This window comes from Dreissena polymorpha, chromosome 10, assembly GCF_020536995.1.
Source record: "Dreissena polymorpha isolate Duluth1 chromosome 10, UMN_Dpol_1.0, whole genome shotgun sequence".
NCBI lineage: Eukaryota > Metazoa > Mollusca > Bivalvia > Myida > Dreissenidae > Dreissena > Dreissena polymorpha.
This window is the reverse complement of record NC_068364.1, coordinates 90,318,448-90,332,673: the sequence shown is the minus strand read 5'-3', so window position 1 is coordinate 90,332,673 and position 14,226 is coordinate 90,318,448. Positions and strand designations below refer to the sequence as shown.

The following is a 14,226-nucleotide window of genomic DNA, read 5'->3' as shown; positions in this document are numbered from 1 at the left end:
GGAACGCAGTGTTGGTAGATGGGGAATGGAGATTCGTAGACGTTTATTGGGGAGCTGGCCCAACCGTCGATCTTCTATACCTCTTTCCTGATCCGGAAATGTTGAAGTACACACACTTTACCGAATCAGATCTCTGGCAGTTAATTGAAACACCACTGACAAAATCGCAATTCGAGACACAGGCTTACCTCAGACCGAGGTTTTTTTAAATGAAAATGACCGCTTTAAATGGCAAAGAGGGTGTGAATATATGTACAGAAGGAGAGATAGAATATCAGTTTCAACTGAACTCAACATTGGGGTTTTGCCAAGAATTCAAGTGTGTTGCAAAGCTTTACGAAAATTCGATTTGGAAGATTGAAAAGCTTGGTGACATTAATTTGCAGATGGATTTTATTCAAGTGATCAAAGAGTCTGAGGAGAACAATACGATCGATGATTCAGTAGAAATACAAAATCCACTGACAAACAAACAGCGTTTCATTTTGACGATTAAATTTCGGTTTCCAAAGATAGGATTATATAAACTAGAAATCGTTGGTCGCTCACTTGAAAGAAACGAGGAACTTGATTTTATCGCGATTTACACTGTTTACGTCAATGTGGTTCATGACTGGGTAGTATTTTTTCCAAAGGTGGAAGATATTGGTTGGGGACCTAATCCGTATCTAGACAAATGCGGTCTGGAAGCAATATCTCATAAAAATGGTGAGATAAGGTGTATTGTTGATCAGGATTTGGAGTTGAAATTTAGAATTTTGCCCGAATCCAAAACAACAAATATAACTTTACGATACAAACTGCGAGAAATAATAACAAATTATGACAATCTGGAACTTGATAAAGAAGAGGCCAGTAAGTGTGAAAAAGTAGGCGAATTCCGTCCAATGAAAAACGGAATAATTTTGGTTAAATTGCATATCGATCGACTATCTGAAATGGTTCTGAACATAAGCGCGACTTTAAACAAAACCGATAAAGGACACGTGATTAACTATAGAATTGTTGCAGAAAAAGATCCGCAACAATTACTAGCGGACTTTCGGGGAAAACTAATTGAACAACTAAGTGAAAACATAAAAGGTACAGCCATTGTACAATTGGTTCAGATTCTAAATACTGCTAGAGCCAGTGGTCTTCATCGGGACATTCAGGTCAAAGATGTGTTTAAAACAGCATGTACTAGGTATGTACATGTTAAGAGGTATAGAGAATGCATCAACAAAATTGCACGAATAACTGGTAACGACGTTGCAATAATTAGAGCCATGCATAACCCGGACGATAAGCTAGTAAGAATAATACGCACAGCTCTTGTGGTTTTAGGCGAGGATAGACATAAGTTAGATAAATGGGAACATATGCAGCCATTGATCACACTTCTCGAACCAAACAATCTCTACAGACGTATCAAAAAGTTCAACATAGTCGAGGCTGGAAACAAAAGGATAAATATGGCGAAAACAATTTTAGAAGATGGAGATTTAAAACCTATTGAATTGGTTAAGCTTAACCAGGAAGCCGCTGCGTTTGGACATTGGCTACAAGCTGTGTTTGAAATAAACGAGCTAAATCCTTAGGATACTTCGTGTATGTCGAATCAAACAATGCATTTGTATTTCATGTTTGTCTTAGCATAGCATTGCAATGGAGTATTTTCTGCAAAACCAAATCGGAATGCTTAAATGTGTTCTACAAACTTGCGGCACATATGTGATTTTAATAATAGCTTACTGGCCACTATCCTTGCAATGTTCATCGAACATGACTATGATGTATCACCTTCATAAGAGCCAAACAGAATGACACAGAACTGGAACCGCTTTAATACATTTATTATAGTTAACGTGATAATATACACAGTTCGTATTTTTTCCGTTCTGTTAAAAAACTTTAAGTTCCATCCATGAACAATTGATAACAGTACCATACATTTTTATCACAATTTAAAAATACGGAGTATATGCTTATACACAATTTCAAGCACACAAGTGTACATATTGTATTATATATAATGAATTTGCTTTGCTCTAGATTGCGAGCGATTGGACATGTGTTTCGATTTAGAATTTGATATATTTTTTATACGTGCCTCAAAGTATTTTGTGTCAATACATGTAAACCTTATGAAATATTGTAAGATGTAATAGTGCCAAGATCAAGTTAGGACGATCATAAGAGGCGATTCTTTACAACTCTTAAACCCTAATTTCATAAAGTAGAATACCAATCCGAAGATTGTTTTGTGGATAGCTATAGTTCAGTTTTAGAGGTGAAACAAATAGGCCATTTACCGTCGTTTATTCACGGTACAGATATTGATTTCTTAGAGTAGTAATACTTTATTTTGGATATGATAAGTTTTCTTAAGGTGATCGAAGAATCTAGGGTCCAAGATAGAAGTGGCGACCAAACAGGCTGGAGTTTTAGCAGGACATACATAACTTGTCAGTCGGTCATCATGCATTTATCAGGGCAAAGCTGATATCTCAATTCTGATTTTAACGCCGTTGGTCAATTTTTATTAAAACATGGTAATTCAAAAGATAGTAAACTGTGATGTCTTCATTACTGCAGAGATCAATCTTCAAATTGGATTGTTTGAATTACTTTTAATTTTAAAATATATTTGCAATTCTTAACAGTTTCTAGATAAATATATTTCACATAAAATACCGATTAACACTAGCTACTTGTTTGTAATTAGATCCATGTTCAAATCATAATATACATTTGGAAACCTTTTAAAGACTCCATTCTTAAAATGTGGAAGGGTCTTCGATGATGGATTTCTTGTGTACATTTTATTGTTCCCCATTTTAATATAAATATTGTAATATATACTTTTTTACTCGTGGAGATAAACAACAGCGATTTCTTTATTTTTTTTGTAAAGGTATATACTAAAGAACTTTGTTATGGATTATTTTTAATATGATACGTTATTTTAACACACCCTCGCTATTGTGATCAGTCTATATCTAGTGCCCGTCTCAATGTGTTCTGCTCCCAAAACGCAGATACATAACCATGAAGAATAATTATCCTTTAATTCTTTATTCTTCTTAAGGTAAAAACTGAAATATATCGAAAATAACAACATAAGGAAAAATATTTGATTAATTACTGAACATTCTGACGATTTTAAGATTTATCTTGATGAGAAAAAGCTTTGCAATCATTATACGAAAAACAATCTGGTACGAACCGCGTGGGTACGAAACCAATATTTTACTTACAAAGCATTAAACAATTTATTTTTGCACCAATAATTTTATGGACTAGAACCAATACAAACTATTTATCTACTTACGCTGTGGTGGAACAGAAGAACATCTATGGATTAGGCATTAAAATACAGTTGACCTTCCCGAAAACGTGGGAACACAGAACAAATCAATAGGCTAACAACAACTCAATTTAGCGGTTACATACAACTGTTTACATCACACATTGCGTCCTAGGCTGTGTGGTGTTCCTCGTAAGGCGTTTCCCCTCAGGAAGTCACAACTGTTTCAAATCGGGATGAAACTGAAATTCTAGAAGCATCAAATTTTTTATTCATTATCTTCATTCACAGTGTAAATTAGTATATGGACAATATGTCAAGTTTCAATCTTGTTCAATTAAGCTTAGGATCAAGGTCACAATGTAAAACATTATAAAATAAAATTATAACCGTTTTTGGAGTTAAATTTATTGTGAAATATGAAAAAACCCTGGTCGTAATTTTTTTGACAATTTCAAATTGAGTTCAAACTATGTGTGAAGGAGGATCAAAAAAGGTCAACTGGTTAAAGCTTATTTCAACACAAACCATGTTATCGTCGACGTTAAGTTTATTGTCAATCCTGAGGCCAAATTTTTAATTAATCGTTATGAATCTTCGCCTGAGTGCTTATGTGGACAATTTCTAGACACACTTGCAAGCTGCGTTAAGTGGGGTCTAATACAAGTCAACAAGTCTAAGAAAACAGTTGTTGCCACAATTAAAGCCACTTTTCTGATTCAATGTTGATGACACATTGTTTGCATGCTCATCTTTAAAATATTAAAAATATGTTTGAATAAGGGTTAAGTTAGGTAAAAAAAACTATGTCATCTGGTCAAATATTAGAAAAAAAAACATGTTACCAGACTATGAATCAGATTTATGACCTAATCTTGATGTTATGTTGTGTGAAATGTTATATGTAAAATGTCTTGATTCGCTAAAATATGGATCAAATGGAATACAACTTTTGTTAAACTTTATGAAGACCAATAGTCTGAATATTTGTTTTCATTATATCTTTAAAATGGTAAAGAATTTGCCATTTCAAATAAGGTCACGCGGTCGAATCATCTACAATTGTCATTGAACTCAGGTCAGCGCTTGAGACCCGTCATATTACTCTCGTTTGCATTTAACTCAAGATATAAGACAATATAAACATGTCAAATCTAAAAAAACATAGGAACCACTCTGCAAAGAACTTTTCGTACTCATTATTGATAAGATAGTATCTTTAAAATATCAAAACCATCGATTTTACCAAGTGAAAAGTATTAAAAAAGGGTTACCACTCTTAAAGTCATAGTTATACTTTTATGTTTATGATATGATGTCAGAATGTTTTTCTGTATAATATCTGGTCACGTTCAGATCTAGGCCAAAAGATGAAATCTCCATTATCAACACTCGACATGCGTCATTTGGGATATATATTGATGACACATATTGTCGATTGTTTACATGGCTATAGCTTGAAAAGTTGAAAACTGGATCATGTTATGTCAAAACGAGATCACAAGCTGAAATCTAAGACAAGTGTTGTACAACTTGAATTGAGCATAGCGCTTTAGGACTACCTGTTTCCTGTTATTACTTGTTATTTATCACTGGACAATCTCTCAGCCTCCAAGTGTACCGATTAATCAACATGGTCCTTTGATATACAAATGTATGTACAAGTAAAAATACCTTTAATTTTAAAACATATATGAAATCGAAAGTTGAAATGTTATTTATAAACAGGATTCCGGTATAAAAAGTGCAGCCCACTATGAATCTAAAATCCTCGGATCTAATAGGTTTCTCAATTCATGTTATTGTTTACAATTGTCAAATACTTTACATGTGCGGCGTCTATGTTCGCAAGTGTTTTGCTATTGACGGAAACATAGTACATTCAATACTATAGTTAATGCTTGCGATTTGATTTAATATCATTTTCATCAACGGTACCAGTAAAAAATGCACCCATACATTTCAGGCAAAATATTGTAATGTTTGCGTGCATTATTTTGTTATAATGTGTTATTGCCATTACATACGTCCACTATACTCACATGCGAAGCAAGGGAAATAAATCAACTTTCAGTTCATTCTTGTTTGGTAATATTGTTTTCGATTAGATGAGAAACTCATTGGAAAATGTCCGTGTCTCACTATATTCGTATCAAACGACCTCACGTAAAGGGTGCGAGGTGTCGCATTGAAAGTGTCATGTATTGTATAATAACGTCTGTCATCAAAATCTGTTTCGGTCATTAGCAATCCGAATAAACAACGTCTGTATTTGAATAATCTATTAACATATACTTGTTCTGTTCCCTGAACTAAATTTCCTACATAAATGTCGGACTACTTTAGAAACGCATAATACTACGCATATTTTAACCTTGCATTATTTCAAATTCATCCATAAGACTTAGCATGACTTCGCTTATTTGTTAAAAAATAATAAAAAGGGACCTTAAGACATTTTTGTCAATGCTCATTTTGCCAATCAAATCTATAAACAGGTCCCCTTAAATCCGTATCGCACATTCCTTGTTTAAAAACATTACACGAATCATCAATTGATCTAAAACACGAAACATTGGACATGATATTACCAATACCAAGAAGAAATGTGGTTTATACATTTTTATTTGTCAATGGTTTATTTATAACTAGTTTGTTGCTAATATCATTTGTATCATGCAGTTAGTTCTTAATTTGAAAAAAGAGTATGTTTATGCACTGTAAAATGTATTCGATTAATTAAGTTAAATACAGTTAATATTCAGGACCTTTGACATTTCGACAAGTACACATGTGATAATCGTATTACTATAATCCTTTCAAATCAGATAAAATGTTGATGCATAAAGAAACTGTAATAAACGTTCTGATGAAGTGGTACAATGAATTTTTATGCCCCGGTAGGGTGGCATATAGCAATTGAACTGTCCGTCAGATCGTCAGTCTGTGCGTCCATCCGTCAGTCCGTCAGTCTGTGCGTCCGTCCGAAAACTTTAACGTTGCCAATAACTTTTTGAATATTGAAGATAGCAACTTGATATTTGGCATGCATGTGTATCTCATGAAGCTGCACATTTTGAGTGGTGAAAGGTCAACGTCAAGGTCCTCCTTCAAGGTCAAACATAAAAATAAATACAATCCAATGGAATTAATAAGCTTTAAATGGGAGATAATTTCTAAACCTGCCTAATGCTATATTGAAATTGTATTTTAAAGCGGGTCAATAGGGGGCATTGTGTTTCTGACAAACAAATCTCTTATTTTATATGCTTTTATGTAATACAAAAAGCTTCCGCTTATTAAGCAGAAAACACTATGCACGTATATACGATTTTAATGTCAGCATGCAAAAGCCTCAACCATACACAAATAAATGAATAGAAACGGCGTACGCTAGGTACAATATCTAAACTAAACTAAATCGTATAATGTCACAATTAAATATCAATTGCGACCATGTATCGTTGGAACACATCTACACATGATTTTTGGATGTCAAAATAATGAATAGGCACTGTGGACCAAAATGTTTTATTTTACTCTACAGCAGACAATTGTATAACTCGAATGTATTTGATTTTCTGGTACACTTCTTCAGAACAAGCTATTTGTTGCAAACGCAAAATATCAATAAGGTCAAATGTGCATTCTGAAAAGTATAAAAACGTGGAAACCAGTGGGGGAACACACTATATATTATATAATACGTACTTTTTTCATAAACTTGAAACATCTCGTAAAAAAATAGCGTAAAAATAATTAATAACCTATGAAATTGGCAAAATGTAGATATTATAGAAGCTAAGATACATCGTATATCATTTAATTAAACCACACAATACCAATAAAATGGAGTACATAAGTTAAATTTTAAGAAATTTATTTTTTATCATTTTTATGTCACCCAAAACGTCATTTTTTACTATTGTAACCACATACATGGAATTTAATATTTTTCTGTTTAATAGAATTCTGCGAAACTGCTCAAATATGTTCATCTACGTATTGTCATCATAAAACACAAATAAAAAAGGGGTCACCGCACTTTTAACAGAGATTTTTTGTTTTAACTATCCCTACCGTCTACGTCAAAGTTCATAAAATACATCAATAAGGCAAAACCGAAGTACCGGTACATAGATTGTTATAAATATGCATAAACATTTAAATTTATTTACAATCTTAACTGGGATCACAAAATCTTACCAAAAAACATTAATAAAAAACAATATTTAATCACAAACATAATACCATACAGTATCAAACTCGACCTAAATCATTAATAACTTACATGAACTTGTTCACAGATTTCGGCATGTTTTGAAGTTTGTGATTAACTTCTTTAAGTTGATAAATGTAAACAACCGGACTAAAGAGCTCCACTATAAAACAAGAATGAAATTAAAGAAAGATAAAAAGTAAAAAAAAAGTTAACTCCACCTGACCACTGACAATTGTATTATGACCATTTCTGATGATACTAATAACACACATATTGAGTTGTGATAATAGCATCATTGGTATTGCTATAAAAAGTTCCTCGGTTAAATAAACTGCCGCAACACCACTTAAACAAAAGTTTGAGTAAACCGGTCACATCAAGTCAGATAAATTCTTCCTGGTCGATAATAAAGACTCTTATCGGCTGATGTATTGCCCCAGTGCAATATGCTAGACGTAGTTTAGCGCGCTATGTTTGATATCAGATAATGGTCTAAGTGTACTTGAGAAATATAAACTCGTAAATTCCTTAGCTTATCATCATTTTCAACAAGTAATGCAGCATAAATGTTATCATTTTGAGATACCACGACACAATCAATATTTACATCGATTGTATTGATTCGCGAAAATTGCAATGTCATAAATTTCTCATATGTTTATTTTGTCATGTTTTTGGTAGGACATTGTTCAACGGGTTACTTCGAAGATCGGCTATACAAATAACGGTTTGTTGATTTAGCTTACACATTTCAATTTTACTCTTTATTAAATCTGTTACTCTGATAATCGGCTTTGTCGCAAAATAGGAAATTTCTGCGTTCTTAAAGTGAAAAAACGTGTTTCATTCGAATTTAAAACAATATCAAGCTATCTGTGAAATAGTGTTCAATGTTTGTGTAAGAAACCAAACGAAGAAAGCGATAGCAATGTTCTTTATAAAAATATTATTGTGCTAATGCTATTGTGTAATTTCTATGATGCAAGGATTGTTTAAAATAAAAAAGTTGCAGATATATGTTTTAATTTTCTTTGTTTCGTCGCGTGTTCATACGCTGTTCTGACCAATTAAAATAAGAATTTTAAACATACACGAAACACACATATAGGATGTAAAATTATGTCAATAAACACGTTTTTAGGATTGCAGTTTTTATTGTGAAATATTGACGAGGTATCCAATATATTAAATGTACACATAATTCATCGTCTCGCTAATTAAATCAATTTTTAAATGTGTTTCTATAATACTTTATTTTCTGCTAAAATGAATAATTACATACATAGTTGAAGTTTGCGAATGATTCAATTGCTTATGCAGATATGTTGTCATAAGTATTAAATTGAAAAAAACCCCATTGTATTCATATTTATTATTGTTTAAGGTGAACTTTTAAAAAATATGATATTTTCACACTTAATATTTTAATGCATGTATAGAAATATCGACATTGAAAAAAACACGCATAGCAACCTCGTATTTTCCGAGATAGTTTCTGCAATCCACTTTGCTTACCAAATTCCAAACAATAATTGCTTTTTAGTTAGTTTTAAGTACCATTGAGTTAACATTTAAAGCTACATGCAAATCCAAATCATTTGTTACATTCAGTGAAATATCTCCATTACAGATCGTAATTCCACACACAATAATGGGCAATAACGTTTCCATTCAAGATAGCATCCGTAACAAAGAAGGTCCAGAACCTTGGTTCATGTCAACGTATCTTCCAAAGAATGGAAACCTGAGTATGGTATACAGTGCGGAGTATGACCTTTACTAGAACAACAAATCGGAACTAGCAAAAGTTGCAAAACATCCCCATGTTCCCAAGCGCGTAATCAATTATAACATTACAGACGATAAACTCATAGAATCTATGTGTAAGGAAATATTACTCGATCGGTTGGTGTCTTTAAAGGTGATAATTGAAACACTTTTAAGTCGTGGGGCACAATCACACAGTGACGTTACGCTGACAGATGCTGACAAAGTGAAGATAATGTACTTTTGGCTATCGCTACAAATTGCAAGGACTACACCGGTTTCGATATCAGCAGATCGCTATTCTTTTGCGTATCAGATAAATCAAATAAGACACTCCAGAAACACATGCGCTGTCCTGTTTGCTTTAATGTGTTTCTGCGCAAAGATTCCATGTGTGATCATTAAAGGCTTCGTTAAAGGCGGTAGCTACTATCCCCAAGAGAAAATGAAGGAAAAATATACACGAGAATGGAATGCAGTACTAGTAGATGGGCATTGGAGGCTCGTTGACGTTCTTTGGGGCTCTGGGGAAACAGTGGACACCCGATATCTCTTTCCTGATCCGGAAAAGTTGAGGTTTACACATTTTACCGATCGTGTCAAGTGGCAGTTAGTTGTCGAACCAACGACACAATTAGCATTTGAAGCACAGGCGTTCATTAAACCTAGATTCTTTGAATTAAATATGAAAATGATGTCTGATAAGCACGGAGTAATTATCTGTCAGGAAGGTGAACTCGAGTTATGCTTTCAACTTGACAGTTCTCAAGCTTCGAAACAGGAATTTAAATTGCTGGCAAAATATTATAATGAAGAAAAAATGTGGGAGCTGGAAAAGCTTGATAATAACAATCTAAAGATTGATTTTATTCATAAACGTTTGGTGGCAGATCACAACCTTCATGACATGGATTCAAAGACGGACTTGGATGGAGAATCTCAGATTTCCAGCGCTTCGATATTGTCAATTACTGTTCGGTTCCCGAGAGCTGGATTGTACAAAATTGAAATTTGTGGTCGATCAAATGATGTATTTACAGAGTTTGACTGGATTGCAATTTATAATGTTCAAGTTAAAATGGTCCACGATTGGCTGGTATTCTTTCCGAGGGTAGACAAGATCGGATGGGGTCCTAACTCTTATCTCGAAGAATGTGGACTCAAAGCACTATCACACATCGGTGGTGAGATCATCTGTATTGCTGGAAAGAGTTTGGAGGTCAAATTCGGACTTCTTCCGAACGCAAGAACTAGGAATGTATCATTACGTTTCAAGTTACAGGATGTAGTCAACCAGTATGACGAGCATCCCGAAGAAGATAATAGTAATGCCACATATGGTGGCAACAGTTCATTTTCCCCATCTAAAGATGGTGACATCGTTATACAGATACCAATTAAACAAGTTTCCGAAATGATTCTGAACATTTATGCAACACTGAATGCAACTGATAAAGGGCACGTGATTAACTATAGAGTTATAGCTAAATTAGACCCAAAGCATAAAATGGAAGAATTTCGTGCTGAAATTATTGGAAGGCTCAATGAGTGTGTCAAAGGCTTAGATATAAAGCTATTGACACAGGCTCTCAATGAAGCGCGTGCGAGTGGTCTACACCGCGACAGAAAGGTCGTCGACATATTTCGAAAGGCCTGTGCCAGACACAGGTACTTGTCTAGGTATTTGAAGTGCCTAAAAGCTATTGAACAAATCAGCAATACTGATATTGCATCTCTCAGGTCAATGAACCGACCAGATGATCGGCTAGTATGCGTTCTTCGTGCAACACTGGTACTTCTTGGCGAAGACCCGTCCAGGATCGTGACTTGGGAGGACATTCAACCACATCTGACAATTCTAGGTCCGAAAAACTTAAATAGACGGCTGAAGAATTTCGAAATAACCGACGCCGATATTCACAGCCGTATACAAAAGGTCGAGTCGCTCTTAGGGGACAAACATATAGATCTTGTCGAAATTCTTGGAGTAAGTAGAGAAGCGGCTGCATTCGCGCACTGGATAGACAATATTTTCCAATTATACAAACTAAAGTTTTTGGATCGCTAGTGAACTGTTATAGAGAAATATATTATTTTCATTAAATAGTTATGTTTTAAAGGTCTTACAATCTTCTAGAATGAAGCTGTACGCAATAAACAAAAGCGTACTTGACACTACGTGCTACATTTGACGATATTATCACATGTAATCATATTGAAACAACATATTACATTAGTATGTTCATATTCAATATTTTAGTCATTGTATATGTGAAATGAAATTAAGTCAGTATTTTGATACTGCTGACTAGATGCGCGCGCATCTAATATTGCCCGCTAGAATGTTAGTTATTTGTAACATGTGTGCAAGTTTTACAACGCAAAGATTTTTCGAGTACTGTTTCCTTTGTTTACAAAAATGTCGTCTGTTCAATTTGGTTTTAATTGTACATTGTGTATTCTTGTTTTACACCGGTGCATATTATTAATAGTAACTGATAAATATTGATGGAATTTATATTGTGTTATTTATTTTCTATTTCTATTGACATTTATCTGCACACAATGTTCGGTATAAAATAAGAAATTTAAAACCTAACTTCAGGCAAAATGTCAGAATAGTGACCAGTCAGATAGCCTCAAATAGTATATGGACCTCAGCCTTCGGCTTCTGTCAATATACTATTTGGGGCTGCCTGGCTGGTAATTATACTGCCATAGGGCCCTCAGTGAGGTTTTCTATTTCTTAATGTTTCTGTTATTTGTATAATGACATTGACTTTAACGTTAGTGGTTTTACATATAACAGGTGGTTATTTGGGTGCTTCATAAAGTAACATTCAACTCGACATGATACCATTAATATCGTTGATCATTTAACAATACAATAACAAATTGTTAAGCACCAAGGTTTAAATAACAATTTAGTAATTTATCTACGGGGTTGCAATAAAAAACGCAGTATATCAAACAAAATATTGCTTTCATAACATTCGACAAAAATGTGTTTTGTTTTTTTTTCAGTTTGAACTTAATAAATGCAGAAGCATTAATAGGGACATTTTTTACAAACAATAATATTGAAGATGTCGGTATGGAAGTTACGCAGCGTATAACTGTGTCGTTATGATTAAAAAAACATTTTAATTATGATATTGTATAATGGTAGTTTAAAATCTACCTCAGAATTCGTGTGGTGTTTACATATGAGAAAATGAAATGTTGATATCAAAATCGCAAGTACATTTTTCAACACTTAGTAGATTGAAGTACGCTCTATGATATCGAACATCTTTGAGTTTATGTATTAACCGAGTGTCACTTAGCATGCATCAAATAAAGCAATAAACCACTGGCCTGATGGGCAAAGTCATAACTGTCTATCAAAAATTGCACGCATTTGCAGAGACATTCGTAAATTATTATTAGGATTATGTAAAATTGGAAACCCAGATCTCGATAGCACTATCAATAATAACCGAAGATAACGACAAATAGTAATGTTGTTCTCATTTCTTATTTCAATAAACCCAACTGTAGCGTCGATAGTGTAGCCATTGAGAAATCTTAACTTAAAGTGTGCTAAATGTACAAATTGACAATGCAAAATATTAAGTTTATCTTTAGATACTTTTCTCTGTGGATGTATTATGCAGCGGGTAAGTTTAACAATTGTTTTGTTTTATATAAATGGAAGGTTAAGAATATTTGAACCAATGTTATGACAAAGTTTGAATATTATCAACTTCCTGAATGCTTGCGTTTCCTGGTGTACAGAAAGTGTGTTCCTTGCTTACTCGTTGATAAAACCGATGCATATCTATAACACTTGCAAGGTTATTGATACTGTTGCTATTTTATTGAACACATGAATCTGACCACTACGGTGTCCTGCTTAAGTTAAGACTTCATATCAATGGCTCCACCGCGATCAACTACCTCATTCCATATACCTTTATAGGCTCTTTTACTCATCGGACAATATGCCTCTATATATTACATTGTAGACGTTCAACGCTATTTTGTAGTAACCGTTCTCCATATCGTTCAAATCGGCTTTCCTATAGTTTCAATGAACCTATACTGAGCTATATTTTCAAAATTGTGCGATACAAACTATCATTATGATGCACTTTTCCACAATATGTACACATCTTTTTAATACACCTTTGCATGTTTGCAATTGTCAAAGTAACTTCGATGTAAAAAACATTGTTTGAATTTGCTTAACAGTAGTCGGAAGGCACTTTCAGCAATTAAAAAATATGCTCACGTACATAACTGATATCATATTTGTTGAAGTTTCTTTGTATGCTTACCTCGATTATCAGGAACACAAATGTCTACAGCTTTTTTGTAGAAATATCTTTTAACCACGTTTGCACATTCATATTATATGAGTACCACTTGGCAGGTGTGTTTTGGTGTGTTATTTACTTGAATCCACATTTAATGTTTTGTTTGTAGCTTTGAAGGTCCTGTCTGTAGTCGTGGCATAAACTGAATATTTGTAAGACTCATACAAAAACCGAACTTCACTAGGGATATATTTTCTTTCTTTCTCATTCTGTAAAATAGCCAATACATCTAAATTAACCTTGACATGTTTTTAATGTTTGTACTTCTTTAGCTCGAACCGTTACAGACCGGGTGTTAATATACGATAATCTACCATGTGACATCTCTTTCGAATACTCTGTCTCAATGTTGTTCCTTCTTTTTTCGAGTTTGCAGTATTATTCAGTATTGCTCTCGTTAGCACTGTAAGAAGAATTCAACTAATGCAACTGATGGTTTCATTCACAATGTCTGTGTCATCGCATCGAGATTTCCTGTGCAGGACTGGACAAAAGAAAGTCATAATAGTAACTTTAAAAATGCACGTTCAATCATAGAAACATGTATCATTTGACTGAAGGCGAATTGAAATAACTTTTTTCTGGTTTTA

The 14,226-nt window shown here is 33.7% G+C and overlaps 2 protein-coding genes across 5 annotated transcripts in view; one reads left to right on the top strand and one right to left on the bottom strand.

Annotated features, from left to right (window-relative positions):
• LOC127848514 (protein mono-ADP-ribosyltransferase PARP15-like) overlaps positions 1-3,405 on the bottom strand; it is a 38,250-nt gene extending 34,845 nt beyond the window's left edge. The window contains exon 1 of the mRNA XM_052381021.1: positions 3,314-3,405. The gene's annotated coding sequence lies outside the window, so the exon portion shown is untranslated. The remainder of the gene's footprint in view (positions 1-3,313) is intronic.
• Positions 3,406-8,117: 4,712 nt separating this feature from the next.
• On the top strand, positions 8,118-11,796 carry LOC127847765 (lim and transglutaminase domain protein ltd-1-like). 4 transcript variants are annotated; one of them, XM_052379892.1, is made up of 2 exons: positions 8,118-8,238; positions 9,142-11,796. In XM_052379892.1, the coding sequence occupies exon 2, from the start codon at positions 9,391-9,393 to the stop codon at positions 11,344-11,346; it is 1,956 nt and encodes a 651-aa protein (XP_052235852.1). In that variant the 5' UTR covers positions 8,118-8,238; positions 9,142-9,390; the 3' UTR covers positions 11,347-11,796. The 4 variants fall into 4 exon arrangements, with proteins under 4 accessions (XP_052235852.1, XP_052235855.1, XP_052235853.1 ...); XM_052379895.1 differs by lacking the exon at positions 8,118-8,238 and adding an exon at positions 8,261-8,339; XM_052379893.1 differs by lacking the exon at positions 8,118-8,238 and adding an exon at positions 8,274-8,409.
• The last annotated feature ends 2,430 nt before the right edge of the window (positions 11,797-14,226 follow it).

Excerpts from the sequence above, each read along its gene's own strand:
- LOC127847765 (XM_052379892.1), top strand. The coding sequence starts at position 9,391 with ATGTGTAAGGAAATATTACTCGATCGGTTGGTGTCTTTAAAGGTGATA.